The sequence below is a fragment of the Manis pentadactyla genome, chromosome 6, assembly GCF_030020395.1.
Source record: "Manis pentadactyla isolate mManPen7 chromosome 6, mManPen7.hap1, whole genome shotgun sequence".
Lineage (NCBI taxonomy): Eukaryota > Metazoa > Chordata > Mammalia > Pholidota > Manidae > Manis > Manis pentadactyla.
Genome location: NC_080024.1, coordinates 9,558,198 through 9,583,749, shown reverse-complemented (window position 1 = coordinate 9,583,749; position 25,552 = coordinate 9,558,198). Strand labels below are relative to the sequence as shown.

General features: G+C 41.5%; 1 protein-coding gene across 1 annotated transcript in view; it reads right to left on the bottom strand.

Moving 5' to 3' along the window:
• Positions 1-326: 326 nt before the first annotated feature.
• The window catches only part of PID1 (phosphotyrosine interaction domain containing 1), a 225,872-nt gene continuing 200,646 nt past the window's right edge, over positions 327-25,552 (bottom strand). The window contains exon 3 of the mRNA XM_036913027.2: positions 327-2,517. Coding sequence (XP_036768922.1) covers positions 2,041-2,517 — 477 coding nt within the window. The 3' untranslated portion in view covers positions 327-2,040. The remainder of the gene's footprint in view (positions 2,518-25,552) is intronic.

Sequence of the window (25,552 nt, the reverse complement as noted above, 5' to 3'; positions counted from 1 at the left end):
CTTACCAGGATTTCAGTTCTGATTCTCTGACATTGTATGTTAGATTTTATAAATAGCAACCATTTGCAAAATGTTCTGGAAGATTCTCCTCTGAAATTAGTCCATTTACCCTAAATAACTATTTTAATTGTTGACGTGTAACCTTCTCAGTTAAGGGGCAGGAGTTAAATATAAGAAAGCATTAGAAAATAAGATGTTTTAAATACAATCAAAGAATGGATTGTTTACAATGAAGTTTGAACACAGTTTTAGATAGAATTCCTGTTCACTCACCTTGATTAATTTGGTCCTTCAGGCTTTTATTACTCAAAAAAAGGAAAGACATATAAAGTATGAAACTCCTCAGCTTTATTAATGCAAACATATTTTTTATTAAAGAATGAATGCATTTATGCTAAAGAATAGTTTACATGTATTGTAAAGCAGCAAGCATTTCCTCAAAAGGCGAGTTCTCCTCAATGTGACTCCATGCTTATTCTACATGCCTTAAAACTGGACCCTCACGCGGGTCACATTTACACACACACCAACGCATACACGGACACACAGATACACAGACCACAGCGCCGACACCATCACTCTCTGGGTTCGACCAGCTCTCATTTAAGGCTTCTGTAAGGTGCCCCAGTGTCCCTAACATTGCCAGGATTAAAAACAGACTTTTCATAAAGGAGCAGCATTACCTGAAAAACTACTCCTCTGCTCTCGGCCTTAAATGTGTGCATTTAACCAACACGTTCAGTTCCATCCGATGCTGACTCTTGGCATTCATGGTATTTAAAGATCCATGAAACAGACATCTCGGGTTCTCTTAGTGAGAACTTTTAATTAGAAATAGTGAACAAACTGGCAATTCTGACCCTAAGATATCACCAACTTTAAGATAACCAGGTCAGTTCAAAGTTAACAAGGTCAGATTTCCCTCTAGATTTAAGATGGATATAGGTCCTCTAGACAAGCCAAGTTTAGATAATGCATTCCCTAGTCAAGAGCAATGTTGAGAGGTGGGACAAGACTTCCTCGGTGATACCAAATCAGATTTGAAGCTTGCCATGAAGGATTCACCAGAGAGGACCATCAGCTACATAAGTCACCATAAATCAGGGTTGAGGAAAGGACGGCCTACGTGGGGTTTGTTCACTTGCTGATAACTCATTCCCTCTTTCCAAGGTTGATGTTGTGGTTGTTTAAACTTCTATTTTGATGGTGTATTTCATCTGCTTGGTGATTTTCTTCCCTTTTGGTGTCCTGCAGTGTATGTTGAGAGTCTGTCCCTGTTGGGGACGTTGGCATGGGTTGGAAGGGGAAAGAGGGCAGATGGGCTGGTGGAGGAAAGGGGCTGTTAGTAGTTGCAAGTATTCTAAGAAAGTAGATGAAGTGAATACAAAGGAGGGTACTATTGATATAGTTATGTAAATAAAAGCATTATCTTTAACTGTGAATTAACTGCCAACTATCAGGTTGTTAGTTGTAAAGCTCAATGAAGGCTGTGCTGATTTGCTTATTGAGGAGAGAATCTGCAGCGTGCGGAGGAGAGGAGCTCTGGATCAGCTTCCGCCCTGCAGCCTCCCCCTCCCCCATCAGCTGCGTCCACCTCCCCGAGCCCCCGTGCCTGGGGGTCCCGTAGGCGCAGCTGACATGCTTGCTAGGTCTTATAAGGCAAACTGGAATCGTCCATCACGTAACAGCCGCAGCGTATTTGACTGAGAGTGTTGAAAATCGGCATAGAGATCTCCTACAGGGAGGTATTGGGAAATGAGGAAAAAAACAAAAACAAAAACAAAAGAAGAAGAGAGTCTGGAACTTTCCTCCCCATCCGCGCACCCATCCTCCTCACAGTCAGCAGCAGCAGATTTCAATGTAACGCAATTACTTTAATAATACATTTCTTTAGATTTAGAATTTCTCTTCTGAATTTCAAAAGCTTGCACCACCAATAGTTTGGCAGTCTTTTCATCCCAAATGTGAATGATCGCTTATTCATCTATTGCCTCCAATTCTTTGACCAATGCTGCCTTTGCCGAAGTGTCCTGAGTTCTTTCAGCCATCATCGGATTCCAGTTCCTGGGAAACCTCTTCGGAGGAGCTGTTCCTGTGGATCCGGCCATCGCTCTTCATACTGTGGAAAGTCTTCTTGAAGGCCTCCATCATGGCGTGGGCCAGCTTCTTGGCCTCCAGCTTGCTCTCACACTCCACCGCGTGGCAGTCCATCTGGTAGGACAGGTCGTCATTGATCTCCCTGTAAACCCAGGCGAAGATGTTGGGGCTCACGTTGTGATCAGCGGTGCAGTAGGCGATGCGGGCCACCTGAAAGGTGTCCATGTGGACGGTGGCCTCCCCTTTGTGGTCGAGGTGATGGAGCCACACTTGGAATGGTCGGATTTCCAGGAGAGCGTTGGCTGGAAAGACGTCTTCTCGGGCTAGTGTGTGCCTCTTCCAGAGCTCGACGACTGGCTTTTCCGTGCAGCCTGACAAAAACTGCATGCCTGTGGTGGGGACTTTACCCAGGTAGGTAACCTGCAGAGAGGAAGAGAGGGGAAAAAGGGAAAGGTGAACAGCAGGCTCTTCATTCCCATTGTTCACTCAGATGTTTTCAAATAGTCACGGTATCACCCTGGGACGGGGGAGAAACACACTTACTGCTGCCTGAAAGAGTAACTTAGCAGAGTTTCTGCCTTTTCTCCCTAACAAGTTGCCCACTTGGAAAAGATACTGAAATTCCTTAAATAGAGGTGGACTTAAAAAATCTAATTTCTAGAGTACTACTCCTAATCACACTCTGATTATGATCTTTAATGCACTTTGGCATTTCTTTAAAATCATAAAGCCACTTAAGTTTATTTTCAACCAAACACACAGAATTTAATGTTAGGAGAGAGTTGAAAGGATGTTGTATCTGAGAAACAAAATCATTATTAAACTTATCTCCTTGTCTGGTTCTCTGAATCCATATCTCTCAATGTTTTATTTCACGTGAGCTACTGTTTCTGGCAAATACCAAGGACACAATAACTTTTCTATTCAAATTATGGCCTAAAACATGATTGTTTTCCCACCAAGATAATTTTTTTAAATATACCGATTTCCAGTTGTTTTTCAGTTTAAATAATTTTCAAACCGAAGGGCATCTAGTTATAGTGATAATAAATGAAAAAAGTCTACATACACTACAATGCTGGCTTATAAACAGCTAGATGGGCAGTACTAAAACTAAGATAAATAATCCCAAATGACTCAAATAGTGTGTTTTTAAGAACTTGTTTACAACACATCATGAAGCAATTTGCATCCTATTTTTTTTATTATTATTCATCAAAATGGATAGAACTGCTACCATTGGGACATTATGGAAATGCATAAGCTGAAGAAATCATTTAAGGAATAACACAACATAGCATATACTTAGGTGCAAAATTAATGGCACTGATACAAATACTATGCATTTGAGAAGAAAGACCAGAAAAAAAATTCCACAGAAATGGTGAGAACTGAGAAAAGACAGCTGGCCACTTGATTCCAAATCCATGTTGAAGTTTAGTGGGACTATAAAGGCCACATACAAAACATTCAGAACACAGAAGTTAAGTACTATTGCATCTTGTTATGTTTCATCTCTTAGATGAGAGTTAATTGGACAGTCCCCTTAAAAAGATAACTTATCAGTAAAGAGCCAAGTGCTGCACATTCTAGAAACACTTATTGGAAACCTATTATACATAATGGCCATGTGCCAGGTGGGCATGGGGGAGGGTGGGGGAGGATGGTAAAGGCCAGAAATGAATAGGAAGGAGGTAATTGAATATTTGTTCCCAGTAAGTCTTTGAGACAAGCAAAGTCAAGATTTAAATCCTAGCTTCACAGTTCACCAGGTGGGTGCTTCTGAAAAATCGCTGACCTTCGGCCCATGCACGGACATGACCGTGATGTAAGGCAGATCGTGAAGAGGGCAGGCAGTGATACTGCAAAGTGTCTGAGCAAGGAGAGTCATTAGATTTCAAGGCACAGGGGCTTCAAAAGCCAGGCAGGAGCCCAGCACGTCAGAGTGGTAGGAGAAGGAGCGGGCAGAAAGGCAAGCCATGCAGTGGGGAGCGTCCCCACGTGTGGACAAGTAAGCACTTTGGCCTGAGCACACGCTAGGCTGTGGCACAAGGCAGCTCTGGAGAAGAGAACGGCAGGCCTGTGACTGCTGGACAAAAATGGGCTGAACTTTGGGGGATGGCCCTGCTGCAGTGTGGGGAGTAGGGGCTTCTCTGCTCTTGCTGGAATGCCATTGAAGGTCTATGGTCCAAGGAATGCCTGGATTGGACTGAGGTCATGAGCTTGGAAGACTCGACTGAAGCCAGGAAGGAAGACATATGGCAGGGCTGACTCATGGCTGAATGCTCTGTCAGAAAGCTGCTGGAACAGCACGGCCAGGGGTCAAGGGTGGCCCGAATTAGGAGAGGAGGTAGTGGCAAGGGACGGAGGACAGGAGGAGGCAGATGGGAATGATATTACAGAGATAAAAGTGACAAGACTCGGCAATAGACTGAAGGGGGAAAATGACCCAGACAGACACTCCAAGTGCCGACACTCCATGAGGGACCACCCGGCTCATCACTCTAGATTAGAGTCAGATAATAAAGATGGTTTTGTCAGACAATGCACAATTCAGGGTTCTTTATTTATACTACTGACTGAAAATGCATTTTTTTGTATTAGCACTTTCTGATAGCTTTTATTATTTTCAACAGCTTTATTACTTTTCATTGAGGTGAAATTCACATCATATAAAATTAACCATGTTAAAGTTTAGGATTCAGTGACATTTTGCTGTCAAAATGGTCTACAACTATCAGCTCTGTTGAGTTCCAAAATATTTCCATCTCCCCAAAGGTGACCCAGTACTTGAAGCAGTCACTCTCCACCATACCCTCTCCCTCCCCAGTCCCTGGTGGCTACTAATCTGCCTTCCTTCCCTATGGATTTACTATTCTTGATTGTCAAATAACTGGAATCACATAATTTTTTGCATCTAGCTTCTTTCATTTAGCAAGATGTTTTCAAGTTTCCTCCCAGTGATACCATTTATCAATACCTCATTCAGAGGTTTACTCTCTGAAGTTTAAAACAAAAAAGCCAATGGAGCAAGTGAGTCTCGGTGCTTGAAATGGAAGTGTATTTCTTCCTTACTATCCACTTAAACTAGAAATAACTATGTTTATACTGGATAGAAAAATCCTTCTGTAGCAAAAATCCTTCAGTGCGCTCTAAATTTACACACACACAAACTTAAAAAAAAAATTATACAGCACTTTCTGTTGTGATATCATTAAAGGATGAGTTTAAGAAGTGGCAGATGACTCACTCCAATGGAAAGCAATTGCTAGCAGTACTTTTTTTTGCAATGAAGAAAAAATGTATTCCTCTTATATATGTTATTTTAAAATTAAAGATTTTAAGGGAGACAACGTTTTAATTTGGAAGTGTGCTTCAGAAAAGAATGGAGTAGAGATCAGTAGCTCATAGAGCTGCAGACGACAATGATGAAAGCTACTTAATAATATGTAGTCAGTATATAAATACAGTTTTAAAACTCTGAAGTAGAAATAATACACAGATGTCTTCTCTTGGTATTAAATTTATTATGAAAGCAATCTTCACATAGTGCCCCAACTTTACTAGCATCACCCAAGTAGCCTATGACACATCAAGCACCAGGTCCCAAATCCCATGTGTATTTACCTGCAGCCAAATCAAGCCACAGACACTGCATAGCAATCACTAGTATCTGTATCACACGTTCAGTAAAAAGCACTTTGTATCTATCAGATCCACTGACAACCCTGTGGGTCAGGATGAAATGTGAAAATCACTAACCCATTTTTAAAGACAGGAAATTTGGGTCAGGGGGTGGCACTGGGATACACAGATTCCATTACCAAGAGCTGGGATTTCAGAAACATTTTGATGATCTGTGAGGAAAATTGCATAGAAAAGACAACCTACAAAGACACCTGTTAAATTCCTGGACCGTTTGGCTATTAGATGAGAACCATTCCCATTTCATTTCACTTTTTCAGCCATTTATTCATTTTCCTCATCTTTGGACACTAAAGGAAATTTTGGATTTCTATGAGCATCTTAGATGCACTTGGTCCTTCCAAAGAATGAACAGTATTCTTCTTTCTGGTGCTTCTGTAAATGACAATCTTTGATCTAACAATATAGGCCAAGGCATTTCTTTATGTATTCTTGCTTTATAACTGCAGAAAGGAAGATTGAGAAACTTTCTAAGATTCTCAGGCAAAATGGAGCATAAATAATAAAATAATAATATATATATTTATATATTCTACATTTAATGTATAATACCTATTATCATTTTGTATTATACTTTCTAAAACTCAAAAAGATGAATGACCTATTTAAAATGAAATCAAAGAAAATAAAACTGAATGCCAAGGCCTGCAGACTTTTGGCATCTTGTCAAAAGTCTTCCGTGAAAAGGGAAGCATAAATGGTTGTACCTGTACTAATCCTGATGCTCCCATTAGCTTCATCGTGCAAAGTGTCACTAAGCCTGCAGATGGAGGACGGCTAAAAGCAGATTACGTGAGGATGCTGACAAAGGGCAACATCACACCAAATGCTCCCCGGGAGCATGTATGTCTGCTTTCGACTGGATTTGCAATGGAGGCCACAGAGGCTGCAATGGACAGACAAGCCTTTCCTACAAGAACAGAAGTAGCACACAACGTGTGGCAGTGCTGTGGGCCAGAAAATGGCTAATTCTCTAGGGACACCTGCTCTGCCTCAGCTGCTGGACAGGTCTGGGGTCTGCTCACCTCAGGCCTGGCAGGGCTGTTGACTGAGTCTTTTCACAATGAGCTAACCTGGCCCAAACTTTTCTAAAACAATCCCAGTAGTGAACTGCCCTCTGCTTCCTACAGGATCTGGTCAACACAAAACATGGGTGAGAGGGTCTAACTCATGCCACTGGGTGAACCTCAATGAGACTCTTGTTTTGTTACCTTTGTGGAGTTGATGACTTGTCTGAAATCCTGTGAGATTACATAAATACAAAGAAATAATGTTAAGTTGGTGCTTCTTAAAGAGGCACAGGAAAATACTTATTTGAAAAGGACTTCCCTAAAAATGGAATGCAAAATGATGAAATGATGAAGTGATGAACCCAGACAGCTTGCCCCCAGAATGACCCCTCTCAGTCAGCCCTGCTGTCATCATAATGGCCTGTGTTCCAGAATCCTGACTTTGTGCACTTTTGCCTAATAAGCCAATTATTTACTACCTGCCTGCATACTTTCTAATTCTCCCACTAAATTCTCCAGAGTATGGATGGCATTAACCCGTATTGTTGACTATATGTCACTGAAAAAAAACTTTATAGGCTTAAAAAAAGTGAATATGTCTTTAATATTTTATGTATCTTTCAATAGACATGCACCTTATGGTCCTACAATGAAAATAGAGTAAGAATTTCTAAAAAGTTGTCTCAAAATACCAAAGTTTCAGTTATGCTCTGCAGACAGCTGTGCCCTCTCTGGCTATGGGGCCACAGAACGCATGCGTCTCAATAAACAGAATCCCTCAAACACAGGGAGCTCTCCTGCATCCTTCTATGCCAACAGTGTTGTAGGGAATTATGTAGAGAGATCCCTTCCTGCCACAGTCTTCTCAGGTGGGGGACTTCTGCTCACACCTCTCTGTGCTCACTTCCCCGCCATGAGTAAGAACACAGGACTCAATGTACAAGGCTGCTTCAGGAGGTCCCACCACCAACATAGCTCTGTACTGATCTCATGTCTGAGCAATGGGAATCTCGCAATCCTAGCCATCTAGGCAAGGTGAATGCCTTCTAGATGAGTAAGTCTCTCCTGAGCCTCCTCCTTAAGACTGGCAATCTTCCGGAGCCACAGAGGAGATGAGAAGCACCAAGTCACAAAATTGGTCACAAAATGGTAGATTCTTTCTAAGCTGTCACCATCCTGGCTGTTGGAACAAAGGGACTTGAAAGATGACAAGAAACGTCTTCAGGAGGAGTAACAGCCCGTTGGAAACATGCAGTAAATACTAGCATCTTTTCTGTGGTTGCAGAAACAGGCATTGAGCAAGAAACTTATTAGGAATGAATCATTCTGAGAGAAATAAACAAGCAGAGAAAAAAAATGGAAGTTTTTCCCCATGTGTCATTCAATGGCATAAAACTGATGCCCCAGATGCAGACGTTTGCAATGTGTGTGTGAATGGGCTTTGCCCATTCTCAACTGAAGAAATCATTTGAAAATGTTCATAGCGTGTGAAAATACATCCAGGCTATGAAGCCAAGGGGCCCGCCAGAGTGTCTGCAGCATTAACAGTGTCAGATCAGGAGAGACCCGTGTCCTCAGAATCTCTCCTTCCTGGCCAAGAGTTTTCCGGCACCCAGGCCAGCTCTCCATTCATGAATCACCATTCCTTGCTCATCTGGGGCAAAACAAACCCTGATTGCCTTACATGCATCCTTTTGGTTAAGCTGGCTCCATTCTGTTCTTTCCCCTCGGTGGCCAGTTCATATTTCATTCTGGCCTGAAAATCCCTTTTTAGGACCCTGGCTTGTCTTGAGCTCCTGAACAGCGGGACGGAAAGGGTAACGCCAGGGACCCCTAAACAAAGATGTTTAGGGAATGGATAACCACACAACAACCCAACCACCTGGTTTCCTGGGGATCTTCCACCCTCAAAGCTGGATAAGCCCAGCTTCACAACTGCACGAGCTGGCTTTGGTTCAGTGTGCTGAGGGGTTTCTCCAGATGACACGTCAAGAACAAAGATTCTCCAGAGGCCTTTCTTAGGATGGGAAAGATCTTGCTGTTCTTTTATGTCCGTAGGAGACTTCCTTTCCCTAGCTGACATAAAATGACATGATGTGAACTTGGGATTGAGAACACTTAACAGAATCCTAACAGCCTTTAGGTTACAAGGCGGAAGACCTTGACCCCAGGCCAAGTACCAGAGTCAGCTCTCCACACGCACATCGATCCCACCTGCAGATTTCAGAGATGGGGAAAAGGGCAAACCCTGTGGTTCATGAACACTGAGACGGAATTGGCTCCTTCCTTGTTGGCCCCAGAGCAGCAAGGATCCACTAGGCACTTTAAAGAGTAGGGATGGAGCCACATGCCAGTGCTTAACAATGCACAATGCGGAGACAAACACGCTAATTATGATCCTGAACCCGTCTTACTTGCTGTAAGTCATGAAGACGGTATTAAAGGATAAATGCTCTTCACAGTAAAAATCTATGAAGTCATGGTGAGAAAAATGGAAGTGCTAAGTTTTAGGCTTGAAAATTAAAATTTCTTCAGCTGCAATTTAATTTAAGAAAATTAAATTTCTTCACGAGCACCTCCTAGGAAGCAGGCATATTAGTGAGCAAAACTGATGAAACTCTCTGCCCTCTTGGGGTTTATATGCCAAGCACACAGACAATGCTTATGACTACGGTTACAGAACTCAGCATCACATGAGCAAAACTGGTGTGTGGGCGTTCTCCCTAAGGCACTTTTGATGAACCTGGAAAATTCCAAAAAGGGCACTTTTGATGAACCTGGAAAACTTCCTTTCCAGTTTCAAAAGGTCTTTTCCTTTTATGGCATAAGGGGAACAAAAAATTCTCCACTTAGAGTTTGTTCCTTGGATCAAGCTGGCGGGTCTTTCCACTCACTATGCTTTAGCTTCTTGAGATGCCGCTATGGTAGGTTACCAGCCAGGCAAAGGGTCCTGGAGATGCGCCACAGGAGAGGGGAAGGAGGGTGGGAAGACACGGAGGTAGAAGACAAAAGCAGACTGCCTCCCAGACAAGATGGGCAGGCAGCTAGAATGCTGTTGGCGACTTTCCATTGGCCCTGGGGACCAGACATGGGTATCTGGCTTCACTGGACACCTGTTCTCACTCTTAGGATGTCCTAGGTAAATCAAACCGATTTGCCTTCATTGACATCTTCTAGTAAAGTTACAAGTTGTTTTACTCTTCCCAGCATCTATTCCACTTTTCTCTGGTCTCTTCTTTATTTTGAAAACTCAAATGAGTTCCCAGTGTTTAAACGCCAAGTGCTGACAATTACACTGCAATAAATTCCTGATGATTCAAAGCTCTATCATCAGCATTCCGGGCTTTCTGAGCTAAACAGGGCCATTCTCACCAACCTACCACCACCACCTTGTCACAGAAATGATTCTGATACTCGCCCTGAAACACACAGGGGGTTCCTAAAAGAGCAAGATGTGGAACACAAGTTCTTCCACCCCAAAGCCAAGGCTCTTTCCTCTATTCCAATCTCTTCCCCAGGAGAGGATCCAGACCCTTATTTTTTAAATTATTCTTATGCCATCTACCTTCTCTCCGGCTATTCCTTCAAATGTTCACTCTGAGACCAAGTCCTATTCAGGGGCATGGAAAGATGACAGACACTCTGCCAGAGCTTGTTAAACATTCTAAAAAGGATCTGCGGCCCTTAACGTGAGATGTGTTTGCACAGCTCCAGGATTTAAATTATGATGCTGTCATTAATCATTGAAAGGAGAAAAGAGTGCACTTTTCGTATTCAGATATCATATTCCTCAAGAACTTGGAAATGATGCCTTACAAAGCAAATAATCCCTACTGCAAAGAATAAATACCAAGAGCAAATTATAAGTATGTGCTGAGTTGGCCCCAACCCTGCTCTTCTGGGTCATGCACCAACAAGCCAGGCCTCATGTGATGCACAATTGTTCTGGGAGCCCAATGTCACTGTGAACAGGACTCTGCATAGCCCTCAACAAAGGCAGTTGAGGGCTTCAAAAGGCAACCCCAAGAGGCCTGGGCTCAGCTCAGAGCAGACGGGGGCATCCTTTTTGGTTACAGTAGCTCCAGGGTACTACTCCTCAGACCTTCAGGCTTCGGTGAGTCACCCTAAGAAGTCCAGTGACTCGGGGTCAAAACTAGGGCTTTCTTCTCCAAAGTAAGCCCCCAGCATTCTAGGGCCTATTTTTTGGCAGATCTATCAAATGTTTGTAAAAATAGGAGTAGATGCAGCTGTGCAGTGGTTAGTCGGGGATGAGGACCAATTGCTGCCATTCCCTGTAAATCCATCTTTCAAAGAATTTTGCCTTCTATTTATTTGGCCGGGCTTGGTTGAGCAGAAGCAGGAGTGAGCCTAGGAGAAGCCTCCCTCTCACTTTAACAACACACTTTTTTTACCCAGAAAGATGGTGATGACCCAGAAGGGCTTACAGACTTACTCTCAGCTTTATTTTTAATAGTAGCAACAATGCTGGCAGCAGAAATGCATATTCCCCGAAAGGCATATCCTCTGGGGCACGTTTATGCATATGCTTTTGTTTAGTGATATTTATTTATTTCAGTAACTTTCCTTAGGTCACAAATATTGAGAATATTTTTTTTTGTTTAGCAGTTCTTCCCAAGTATTTGCATGGGTTATGCTGGTAGAATCTATAAATATATTAATAGGAATTTTACTGGGAGAGATATTTTCCTTTTATTACATAAATGCTTATCACAGGGGAAAAAGCAAATTTACCAAGACTCAATATGGAGGAAAAATTATGTACTATTTTTGCGCTCTAATAAAGAGATGAACATTGCTTCAGCTGTTAAATATGGCATGTGTCTCGCAATTAGGTATTTAAATGACAGATTTCTGTTATTCACGTTATAACTTCGTTCCAATGATGCAGAGTGATTTGAGATGCTGTATCCCATTTTGTGCTTTAGCAAGCAGTCCCAATGCGCAATTTGTCCTGTCAATTGGTTTTTGGATGTGTGAAGTTTGGAAATACGGTCACTGTCATCGTCAAAGACAGAAGTGATTTATCTGGAAGGCACTGAAGTGTACCCCTGAACACAAAGTCGCTTAATAAAAATGACACCCCTTTGAAACATGCATTCCTCTTCGGGCCCCTTCTGGTGAGCTAGCCTCAGGATGGTCAAGAACCTGGCGCTGTTCCATTCAGTGGCACAAGAACAATTCCTTTTGTGGTAAGTCTGATATCTCTGCTTTTGCCTTCTAGTCAGTGGATCTACTGGAAAGGGGCAGAAATTCAGCAGAGAACGCTGAGCCCTAACATGTTCACAGTGAGGAAATTCTCTAAATGATAAATCCATATCAAACACACTGCTTGCATGTTATCCTCGCAAATGGATTCAAGGGACAAACACCGTGGCAGGTGAAAAATGTCACCAATTTTAGTCCTTGCAGCACTTTATCAATTCATTTTCCTTAGTGCATGACTTGTTAGGAAGGAACTAGAGAAGACACTAAACATTTAGAAAGAGCAATGTTGAGATAACATTTGGTTGGAAGCAATAAAATAAATACAGCAGTCTACTGGCTACAAGTCTAGAGCTCTTAATCAAAGGCCAGTGGAGGTTTGAAACAAGAGAGTTACACCAAGGCTGAGTAAACATGGAATTACCAGATATTCCAGAAAAAGGAGCACCTATGTTCAAACAAAAGCCTTTTACATCAATGTTCAGAAGCTTTATATGTGATGCCCCAAAACTGGAATCAGTCCAGACATCTTTCAACAGGTGAATGGTTAAGAAAACTATAGCCCATCCATATCATGGGACACTACTCAGCATTAAAGGAAGGTGCTATTGATACTTGAAACAACTTGGATGAATCTCCAGAGAATTCTGTTGAATGAATAAAAGGAATCCCAACAGGTTACATACTGTTTGATTCTGTTTACATATCATTTTTGAAATGACAGAATTTAGAAATGGAGAATACATTAATGGTTGCCAAGGATTGGGAATGGGGGTGAAGGGTGGGAGGGGTGGGTGTGGCTACAAAAGGGTCATTGTTGTGAGAGACATGTTTACTATCTTGATATGGAGGTAGAAATATGAGTTGCATAGAACTAAATACCCACAGACACAAATGAATCCAAGTAAAACTGGGGAAATTTGAAGACTTGGTGAATTGTATGAGTGTGGTATTACACTACAGTTTTTCAAAGAGAGAAACTGAGTCAGATGTACAAGGAACTTCTCTGGATTATTTCTTCACAACTATGTATGAATCAATTCTCTCAAGGGAAATTTCGATTTAAAAAGTCATTGCATCCAACTCATAAGTGATTTTTCTAATAAAACTCCCTTTGACTTATATTATTATCAAAATTTGTAACATATTCGTGATGTTCTGATCAATGGCTGACTATGCGTACTAATTGTAAAGACAGTTCAACCCAGAGAAATATTTAAATTTAAAGACATATGATCACAGAAAATACTTTTTGAAAATTTCAATTATTTCTATAATTTCCTTGCAGAGAAAAGATGACAGGGTGGGAGATAAAAGATTAAACAACCGTTCTGCACTCCATTCTCTCCTTTTGTGGGAGAAAGGGGAAGTGACCCTAGAGGGAAAAGTGACCTGGTCTTATCTCCTTTTCCACTTGCTAATGACAGCTGGGCTGTTTGTTATCAGGCAAGTCCTTATCTAAGAATGCTTTTTTGCAAGCTCTACCTCTTTGCCTAGAATTGCTCCTGGGAACAAACCTGAAATCTGTGGAGTTATGGCACATGGCTTCTGGGAAACTGTTCCTCAGGCTATGAAACTAAGTATACATAGAAGACGTTTCAAGGTTAAAAGGGCTCACTTCTGCATAAATAGTTCAACCACCTGAGTTCTAGGTATCTTCTGTGTTCATCTGGGCCTGACCCTTTATGATGCGGCGAGGAAGGTGTAGAAGACCCATGCTGACAGTCCCAGGTCTCACCTCGATTGGCTGGGCCTCCTGATTATTTGTTTCCTTGACATTGTTAGTAAAGTTTGGTACTGGGTGAAATGTCTGATTTGAATATCCAGTTCTTTGTATAATCTCATAGAGTAATCAATAGAAGACTTTGAAACATACATTTACTTGTATTATTTTAGAATGACAGTCAGCTGGGGAGTGGCAGGGTTTGAAGGACTATTAGAGACCAGGGAGGAAAAGAAATGTTATAAAATGTATAATGACTAAAGAAGAGCTATTATAAATAATGCTGCTGTGAACATGGGAGTGCAGATTTCTTTTCAGGTTACTGTTTTTACTTCCTTTGGATAAATTCCCAGAACTAAATCATAAGGCAGTTCTAATTTTCATTTTTGAGAAGCCTCCACACTCTTTTCTATAATGGCTGTACCCCTTTACAACCCCACCAACAATGTACAAGGGGGCCCTTTTCCCCAGAATTTCTGGGGAAACATCCACACCAGCATTTCTTATCTCTTGTCTTTTTTACAGTAGCTATTCTAACAGTGATACCTAACTGTGGTTTTAATTCTCATTTCCTTAATGACTAGTGATATTGAGCATCTTTTCATGTGCTTGTCAGCCTTCCTTATATCTTCATAGGAGAAATGTCTACTCAGGTCCTTTGCCCATTTTTCAACTGGGTTATTTGCTTTTTTGCTACTGAGTTGTACAAGTTCTTTGTATATTTTTAATAATAACCCCTTATAGGATATATGGTTTGAAAATATTTTTTCCCATTCCATAGGTTGTCTTTTCACTTTGTTGATGGTTTCTTTTGCTGTGCAGAAGCTTTTAAATGTCATGTAGTCACACATTTATTTTTTATTATGTTGTTTTTGCTTTAGGTGTCATATCCAAAAAATCATCACCAAGACCCAATAGCCAAGACATGGAAACAACTGAATTGTCCTTTGGTGGATCAATGGATAAAGAAGCTGTGATAAATATAGTTTTTTATAACTGCATACATATAGATATAGATTGATTGGTAGCTATAGATAATAATGATTTATCTCCACACATGGAATATTACTCAGCTATGAAAAAAAACCAAGGAAATCTTACCATTTGCAACAACATGGATGGACTTTGAAGGCATTATGCTAAGTGAAATAATTTAGAGAAAGACAAATACTGTATGATCTCACTTACATATGGTATCTAAAAACAAACAAACAAATCATAGAAAAAGAGATCAGACTTGTGGTTACCAGAAATGGGAGAAGAAGGGAGGGGGAACTGAAGGAAGGTGGTCAAAGGTACAAACTTCCAGTTTTAGATAAATAAGTACTGGGGTAGAAAAGTACAGCATGATTACTGTAGCTAACATTGCTGTGTGCAATTTGGGAAAGTGGATAAGAGAGTAAATCCCATGAGTTATCAAAAGGAGACTTTTTTTTCCTTTTGTCTTTCTTCTCTTTTTATTTTATCTATATGAGAAAATGGATATTAGCTGAACCTATTGTGATAACCATTTCATAATATATGTAAATCAAACCATCATGTTGTAAGCTTTAAATACAGTGCTTTATGTCAATTATTTCTCAATAAAGCTGAGCAAAAGGAAAAGTGCCTAGCATATAAGCATACAAGCATTAAGATTTTTAAAAAAGCTTATTTATGATTTTTTTTAAAAAGATGTTATTTTGGTTTTTAGCTTATACTGACTACATTGAAAAGAGCCATGTAGCAATTTTGTGTAAAATCATACTACTTAAAATGTGATAGAAATTACATCCTTTGCAACTATTTAAACATATGATGGAAATGTTTGCTGTATGCTTAAAAATATGATTTGTGTGGTCAACTAGAATACTGATATAACTTATAGAACACTGAATGAAACCCCTAGACTATCTTACCTGATGATTTTTACTTGAAAGATCCACTCATAATTAGAGAAATGCCAGCTAAAACTACACTGAGGTAACTTTCTCACCGACTGGACTGGTAAAAATGAGGAAGGGTGGCACACATCACATTATTAAGGTCATGGAGAAACACTCCCACACATTGTGGATTGGGTTGCCAATTAATACAACCTTTCTGGAAGGGATTTGGTAATACATAACAAAACTAATGACCATCAGTGAACACATTCACCCCTGGCTCAATGCTAATTTAAGTGAAAGATAGAAAGATTTTTTTACGAGCATATGTCATTGACTAAACAATGTTCATATCCTGAAGAGTAAATTTAGTTGTAAGATACATACAGCCAAGGATCTGGTTTGGGTCGAAATCCACCCCTTCATGCTGACTGGATCAATCTATTATAGTGATGCATGACAAATTCTACTCTAGTCATCCTAGTGACCTATGTGTGTATGCACGCGCCCATGTGTGTTTGTGTGTGGGTATGAAATAAAGCCTTTGAAAATCAAAATCTGTAACCAGTCAAGAGCTTTAAATGTCTTATTTACCTCCTGTTTCCAAATAGAACTCAATGTATGTGAAAGTAATTTTTGATGACTAACCCTATCACACTTTCATATTCTCAGTTAAAAGTCATCTCATCTCAGAACCACAGCTTTCCTGCTATTTAACTACTGACCCAACCAAGGAAATACTGTGACTAATGGATAGTATTGTTCCTACTCACCTCCATACCAGAGGGGTCACACTGAAAAAGTCCTACAGGATTCTCCTGCCAGGTTTCTTTATAAGAAAGCAGAACGACAGGAGCAAGTTCTTATACAGGTTTTGTTTTGCAGTTTTGAAGGGTATTTAGTTAAAGTCACTGCTGGTGAGTGTATTCTTAAGAGAAGAAAAATAGGGAAGTTTCTCTTTCAATGTTGGGAAAATAAGAAGAAGGAGCAAAGCAGACTCATAGGAATCTTTTGAAGTGACCGGCCTCTTCAGCAAGCACATTTATTTTTAGCAAGAGGGCACTTACACTGGAGCAAAGGTTTCACATCTTGATGGGTTAAGGAAAAGCAAGAAGCTCTTGTGTTATTTTTCAAGAAGCAGCTGCTCAGTGGTCAAAAGTCTTATTTTCAGCCACAGTAGAGTAATACTAGTAGTGCAAAGAGTGCAATCCCTGCCCCGTAGACAGATTCAGAATCATTTTCCTCTGATTTGCTCAGCGGAAGCACAGCCATGGAGGCTGTCAGATAAGCAGAAAATGCAGCCAACAGAAGGAAAGTCTGAGCAGCCAGCAAAGAAGAAAGAAAGAGGTCTAGTCCATGTGCTCTGAAAGGTGATGACTCTAGGCCCCAGGGGCCTCATACACATAAAGCAAGATAGCGACACTATCACAGATTCAACCCTTGGTAAAAACTTACTTTCAGTGTTACAGTAAACATCTCTTTAGAAAGGTGAATACCTTCCCTGTAAACTCACTGGGTTTTACATATGGGTCTTTGCACACTGACTTGGTTGACTGAACCCTTCCAATGTTCTTCCAGTGGGCTGCTGGGTGCGTCCATGTTCTCACTTTCCCTCCATCTCCAGTCTCAAGAAGGCTGAGATGCTTCATGTGATAAGATCTACAAGGACCTAAAGGACAACAGGTGGACCTGAAAGAGTGTAAAGTCTTGTCACTGACACCACTGGGGCTGGTTCAGCCTGTCCCTCCTTGTTTCACCAGGAAGGCAGTGGGATGGGTCACTTTCTCTGCCAACTTGACTGGGCCATGAAGGGTCCAGACACTTGGTAAGTCTGTGAGGATGTTTCTAGATGAGATTAACATTTGAACCCTTAGACTGTGTAAAGCAGACTGCCCCCCACAAGGTGAATAGGTCCCGTACAATCCCTTGAGAGCCTGAAGGGAGTAAAACCTGGCATACAGGAGAATTTGCTCTCTCTACCCGACTGTCTCTCTTCAAGCTGAGACACTGGTCTTCTCCTGCCTTTAGATCTGAACTTGGGCTTGAACTATACCATTGGCTCTCCTGGGCTTCCAGCTTGCTGTCTGCAAGTTCTAGGACTTCTCAGCCTCCATGGACCAATTCCTTTTAATAAATTTATTATATATAATAACTATAATATATACACACCAACTAATACACAGTCTCGTGGTTCTGTTTCTCTGGAGGACCCTAACACAGGAGGGATCCCCACTCCACCACCGTCTTCTCCTCTTCCCTCCCCACTGCCCCTTCCCCTCATGTTAGAGAGAGTGTGACTGTTCCTCAGTTACTGCCAGCTCTCAACCTCTAGAACAGTGATTCTACACTGAGTCTAAGTTGTGAAGTCTTAGACTTGATTTCCCTTCAACACTAAGTTATACTTGGGAAAATAATGGTCTTCGTGCCCATCGTTTCTAGAGGGAACAGGCCATCTTAGCCTCCATAGGAAGTGCACCCACTTGAATTGGCGGGAGTTCAGAGCAGACAGGATCTGCCTTACGGAGGTCCTGGCAGCTCCCTTAACAGATGGCTTCACTCGACCCAAGTGCCTGGGACCCTCTCTCTGTACTTCTTACAAGTTTCCTCCGTTTTGCATTGTATAAAAATATCTAGGCATTTTCATAAACAGCCCATGTTAGAATGTAGAGTCCCGGGATGCAGAGATGTGTGTGCTATTAGCAGCAGAGACACTCTGCTTGAGCTCAATATTAAAGGAATGAAAAAAATCAATTAACTCTCCTTAACCTCTAATGTTTTAATGGCATAATTATATACCTGGCATTATAATTTTCAAACTCTTAAAATCCAGGCTAATTTCATGGGAAGAGTTTCTTTCTTTTCTGACATTGTTCTATTTATCATAGTGAATGAATGATAATTTAATAATACTAATAATAGTTCTTAATTAATCACATGAATGACTGGGCACCCTGAGAAAATAAAGATACAGCCAACCTGATATTTAAGGGTCTTTTAAAATTCATTTTCCTTCCTGATTGGTCAAAGGGACCAGGAGCAGGCAGGAAAGGTTCCAGACTGGGGGTGGTTTTGTTTGCTTTGATGGGTCTCCTGTTTGTTCAAGGTTTCTCTACCGCCAGGCCTCCGCCATCACAGCTGGCAGTTAAGTCTCTTACTTTGTTCAGTGCTTTTCACAAAGCTTGCACGCTCAGAAGGTAACACAGGGGCGCCAGTATTTCCAGAGGGAATGTGCCCGGTAAGCAAAAAGGCAGAGCCCAGAGTTTGGGGTGGGCACGAACTGATAAGGAAACCTTCCTTTTCGGAAGCCAACTATGAGGAGGAGGCTAAAGTCTCTTTTTTTTGTCTGTCTTGCTTTGTTTTTGGATTCCTCGTATAAGTAAAATCACATGGTGTTTATCTTTTTCTATCTGACTTATTTTGCTTAGCACGATACCCTCTCGGTCCATCCGTGCTGTCAGAAATGGCAGGATAGAGAATATAACCAACAATATTGTAATATCTTGTTATGGTTAGATGGGCTAGCTCCATGTACTCTGGTGAGCATTTAGTAATGTATATAATTATCGAATCACTTTGTTGTACATCTGAAGCCGGTGTAATATTGTATATCAACTAGATTCCAATGAATACAACAAACAAAAAGGCGAGTCTCCTGCCCAGGCCGAGAGGCCCGCCCTGACTCCTCAGCGTCTCCCTCATGGACTGGCTCTTCCCAACCCTCCCCGCAGCCTCTCTGTCAGTCAGGCTCTCAGTCGGGGTCAGGAGCAGTGACCCCCTGCCCTGTCACTTATCATCCCCCACATCTGTGCAGAAACCCAACGGTCACGTGGGGCTCCTTCTGGGACAGGAGGGCCTTGCTGCCCCCCTGGAGCGCCGATGGCCCAAATCAAACTGGACGTTGTCCTTCTCTGACCACACTCATTCTGCCCTGCCTGATGGCCATTCAGTCCAGGGGCTTAAAGGGAAAAACGGCTCTTGAAGCTTCTCACTGATCCCACCAAAACCCCACCCACCCTACCAGAAACCACACTATGGCTAGGCGGTATTTCCTTCCACTGAACAAACGGAGCCAGTTAAAAATTTTTAAAGTTGGAAAAAAAAATTAAGTTGGGAGGGAGGCCACATTCCCCAACAGTGAAACTTTAGTCCTAATATTTTAATTACATAGACACATACACTCCACCAACTTCCTAAAACTCATTCCTTGCAACACTGTGTGCATGAATGCTAAAAGAAACGTCAGCGTCCCTAAATTAGAAGTGTGGTGTGTGTGTGTGTGTGTGTGTGTGTGCGGTGTGTGTGTGCATGTGTGCACACGTGGCACAAGGAAATGTGCCTCAGCTTTTCCTTTCGTAGAGGTGTACAGTGGGAAAAGTAATAGATCTGAAAAACAAATCTCAATTCGTTCTCCTTCATTTTCTTTCAAAAAAAACCCAAAATAATAACATAATTTAAGTCCTAGGTAATGAACTACCCCTAAGCTAATTAAACTCACCATCACCCCCAATCATCCTCACCAAAGCAGAGAAAAGGTGAGATTTTTACTCTTCTAACTGGAAGCCTAATTTAAAGCCTCAAGTCACATACATGCCCCCTCCTCCAAAATATTTGATCCTTCTGTTAGATTTTGGTCTGGACAAAAGGTTTATAATATGAGAACGGCATCTCGTCTTCAAAATGTATAGGAAATCCCACCAATTTCAATCTGCCAATGCACAGCCCAGCAGCAGCTTGCTCTTTACTCCACATGAAACTTAAATCCCCAAGCCTCCCCACTTGTGGTTATAGAAAAAAGTAAACTCAGCTTATATCACCCAAATTAATGTGGCAACATCTCCTTCCACCCTGATTGCTGCCAAATAGCTCACAATAAAAGAATAGTCCCTTCTTGTGGGGTGTCCCCAAGGAGATGCCCCTATGGCCCTGCAAAGCCTGCAATCGCCCTGTGGCTCCAGAACTGTGCTGGGTTCTTACCAACCTGAGAACAGGGCCTCCCCTTCCCAGCTCGGGGCGTCCCTTGCTCACGAGGCCTGCACAGCTCCATATTGTGCTCAAAGTGGCCCTGTTTCTCTTGAATTAGCCCAACCCTCTTCTAGCAAAAGGAATTCCAATCCAAATCTGTGCTGGATGGAAGCAGACATCACATCCCCCTCCTCGCCCTCCCTCCCGGCCAACATGCCCAACGCAAAAGTCTCAGCTCCCCTTTTCAACCAGAAGCCCTCAGACACTGCGGGGGGACAGGCAGATTCTTGTACCACTCACTTCTGGGCCCCAGTTCCACCAGGCACAGACGACTTAGCGATCCTACAGTAAGGTGAAAACAAAGCATAATCCTCATCAGTTTGAAGACAGTACTGCTCTAAGTAATGATCTGATCATGAAAAGAAACAAATGAAATTTTAAAGAATGACAATATTCAGTTTTATATCAATAGGAAATTAAATTTAAAAAAACTTAAGACTTTGAATTATTTTGTTTATGGATCTCATCCCATCATCCCAGACATAAAAATAATAGTAACACCAGACATCTATGAAGTGACAACTATTGGGCACCACTTTATAGGGCACCTAATATAGGAACTCACTGATTCCCACAGTTCACTTGCAAGAATACTGTCATTCCCAATTTAGATAGGAGGCACTGGGGCACAGAGAGGTTAAGTCACTTATGTGAAGTCACACAGGCATTTGGGATGCAAAGCTCAGCTCTTAAGTGCCTCTCAGATCACTTATTTGAATCAAAATGGAATCTGCATTTAGACACTCGCCCTCTTTGCTCAAGTGCCTGAACAAAGATGGCTTGGATTTAAGACTCTGATCTATTTCTTGGTGCAGGATCTCAACCACAGATGGTACAACCACAAGAGAAAAGAAAAGCAATACTTGCCTACTAAGATCAGGCACATGAGGAAACCAAAGTCTCCCTTTATGATATATTCTGTTACTTAAACCAGTTTTGCTTTTTAGGTTGAGCCCTATAATCTCCAGATTACATCTCCATACACTCTTTGGGATACCAAGAGTTACCATTTTATAAGTCTAAGACAGCCTTTCCCTGGATGTGAATAAGTAAGTTGAAGCCACATGCTATATGATCTAGCAAGTTTCCCTTCATTCAAAACACCCTCCTAATTGACCTAACTCATGGATATTCCCTAGCGAAGAGTTCCTTTCAGAATAACACCATCAATGTAGCTCTGCCCTCTTTACTATCAAGCTGTGTGCTCCCCACATGGTCTTGCCAATACTCACTGCAGCCCCCACTCTCTCAAAAGATTAACAGAAGGCTGGCCCCCATAGCCCTGTGAAGAGGGCGGGGCTCTCTGCCGCCAAGGGGAATCAATCCCTCCTGAGCTGGCTTTTTTTTTTTTTTTTTTCCTCTCACAGGTACTTCTCCTTGGTAGGAAAACAGAAACAAAGCAAAACATGCAAATTGCAGGTGCTGGTTGGAACAGAGTGGCCAAAGATTGGTCCTGAAGGCCCCCCCCCTCATGGATGCTAACGAGAGCAGAAAGGGCCTGAAATCCCAGCAGCTCTGTGGGGAGTGATGCACATTAAAATGACAATCTGATGCTATGCTATTTTTTATGTTATAAATGTAAGACTTGACTTTATGCTTTCTTCAAATATTATTAAACAAAGAGCTTCGCAAATTTTATGAATGCTTCACATTTTTTAAGGTAACAGTGTTTTGGCTGTTATGCAAAAATAATATTGCAATAAGGATATTGTCATTTTGCTGGAGTTTGGCAATCACCACAGGACCTGAGAAGTTCAATGCAAACTTGATTGTATATTTGCATTTCTACAAGAGCGGAATCTTCATTTTAATCAGAGTCCCAAAGGGATTAGCAATGCAAAAGAAGAAAAGGTACACTGCCTGAAGTAAATTCCTAGAAGTAGAACTATAGCAGTGATGAATATAAATGTTTTTAAGATTTTGATGTGTATTTTAGAATTGTCTTTCAGAAACATTTTGCAATTTTTATTCCTAATAGCTACGCATGAGTCTCTTTGCACATACCACACATTTTTTTCACAATGGCAATCAATGGCAATCATCATTGTGAGCATGTTTGCCAATTTGACAGATGAAAACTTATTTTTTGATAGCTAGTAAGATTAAATTTGTTCATATGTTTATTGCCAATCTTGGTTTCTTCCTTGGTAAGTGGCCTGTTCAATCTCTTTGCCCCTTTTTGTTTCACAGATTTTGATTCACAGAGGGTCGTGAAACTTCTTTCCAATAGTTGTATCTCACTTTGTTTTATATGGCACTCCATTGGCCAATGTGTTCAGAACAACAACAGATAATACTGGTGATAATGGCGATCCTGGTCTGTAGCCTGAATTTATTTGAATTGCAGAGCAGTTCCAGAATCAGAGATATGCCCATGAACAAATAAATATCAGCAGCCAGATGTGTTTCAACAAGTCTGTGTTACTTAATGATCAATTTTCAGTAGCTCAGGTAATTGATAACCAAGAGCTTCCTGTATGTATTACAAGATGATATAAGACGCATGTTCTAATTTCTTTCCCAAGTTTAATGTCTCAGAAATTCTAAGATTAATTTCTAGCACTTAGAAGATAATAAGAACCTTTCTGACTATATCCATGCAGCTTTAAAATTCAATCAGAGGGGGAGAATCAGAAAAAGTCATCTACAAAGAACATACATACCTCCGGGAACAATTTGCAACATGACAATGACATGATACTGAGTGAACTTTTCCCTGAAGCACATAATTCTCTAACAATCAATTTAGTTTATCACAATCTTAGGAAACAATTTATATACCAAGATATATGCATATCTACACATAAACATATTGACATGTACATATTCAGATGTGTAGGCACACATCATGATAATTAACCTTGTACAGTCAAAATTCTATACATATTGATCGTTGGAGAGAGAAAATACAGAAGAATGCCAAAATAATAAATCATTTGGCTATAGACCTCCAAGATGACAGCTCCTGCTTTTCTAGGTTATCTCTTTGTGAATCTAAACAGAAGCACATTCCCTGAAGCAAGACAAGACTGAAAACACAGCCCATGAAACCACCAGCAGCCAGCGCGGCCCCATCTGTGAAATCCCCCATTAGCGCATGCAGCCATTAGCTTCACGTTTCCTCCATAAGAGTCCAATGCAAAATGAGGGCCGTGACTGATGAAAACCATGGAGGGTTCTCTAGCTCTCCAACATCCAGCCTCTCCAGCAGAGTTCTGAAACAGCGTCAATTCTAAACTGGGAAATCAAGGGCTCAGGCTGACTGTGGCAGTAAATCCATTATTCCGAGGTGAGACAGACCATATAACCTGGAGAGCTTCTCAGGCTATGCTGAAACGAGTCATCCGTCCTTAATATTTCCTTTCTAAAAAGTCCCTCTTTCCCAATATTTACATAAGTGTACTCAGTGCACAGCAAGGTAACTGCCAAATAATGGTGGATTTGGAAAAGTCCGTGAAGCTGTGGTTGCTCGACGTATATGCTGTGTAGATGTTGGTGTGTGCATGCAGTGCACTGTACAGGGGTCCTGCGGAGACATTCCTGTCCTGACATCAGCCATCTCAGTGCCCCATCTCTGACTGGCAGAGAAGCCGGACATAAATCACTTCAGGCTCTTTAATGAATAAACCGTGACACCGCCAGTAGCTGGGCAGAGGTCTAAGGGCTATAATAGAAGACAAAAGAAAAAAATCATATGCCTAAGTGCCAATCACTGCTCTTCAAATGATGAATTGTTTGAGCGTTTCCTAACATTTTCTTTAAAGAAAGTAACCATTTGCTCTCCATGACAGATTAGAAACCTGTCAGTTTCTAATGCACATAGTATAAGAGAAAACCTTGAACAGAAATCAGGCAGCAGAGCCGATTGAAAAAGTGCTCCGACTCTCGCGTCCCTGAGCTTCTTACCTTCTTAGGGTTTCCTACACACACTCCTGACTGTCACAGTTCCTGGGGGCCACTGGAGCTCTAGTCCAATGTCAAGACTCTCCCGTGGGCAAGCCCCTCTTCCTTTCCTTTTTCCTCCTGCCTGGAGATAAACTCAAACTGCCCACAGAATTTTATTTAAAGGGAAGGAACAAAACAGGAAACTGAAAGAAAACATGAATCCACTTAACAGATAAACAGGCAGAAAACAACAACTTTTGGATCCTAAGATAATCTAATCTTTATCATTAGCTGAATCACAGATTTTATAGCAAGTCATTGGACTAACTGATGCATGTTCATGGGCAAATTACTCATTCTTGGTTTCCTCATCTACAAAATGAGGATTTGTTCAAAAAAAAAGGTTTGAGTGTCTATGCTCTGTCCCATGCTGAGAACACAGCGTGGGGAAAAAAAGACAAATAAAACGAAGAGCCCATTATGTAATAAAAACAATCTCTGTGGTATGGTATCAGGTGGTTACAGGGAGCAAGTTAAAAGAGGCTGTGACTAAATGTCCAACACACAGTAAAGTGTCACAATGGCAACAGCCAGGCTGGAGGCAGTTGGCTATGTGGCCGACTGATGTGGCCCAGCCTGCTCAGTTCAGCTTTGACTCTTCTTCTTCAGTTTCCACATCCTCTTTCTCTCTGTCTTCTAGGTCATTTGGTGGGGAACAATTTCCTCCTGAAACATTTGCCTGACTCCTTCCCATCTGGTCTACAGACACACGTAGATGAAGTAGCTCCCTTCAGAAGAGCTCTCGTCGCCTAGTGATCGGACAGGAGCATCGTCCAGTCTCCAGCCCGACTCAGAGACACAAGAAAGGTGTGAGCTCAGAGTCCCCCACAAAGGCCCGTTGCTCACCACATCTGGAAGACACTGGTTAGTTCCTGCCCTCCACTTGCATTAGGAGAGGATAGTTTTGCTAAAGCAGTTTAACAGTATTGTAATGCCAAAACATTCAGTGATCAGAAAAATAT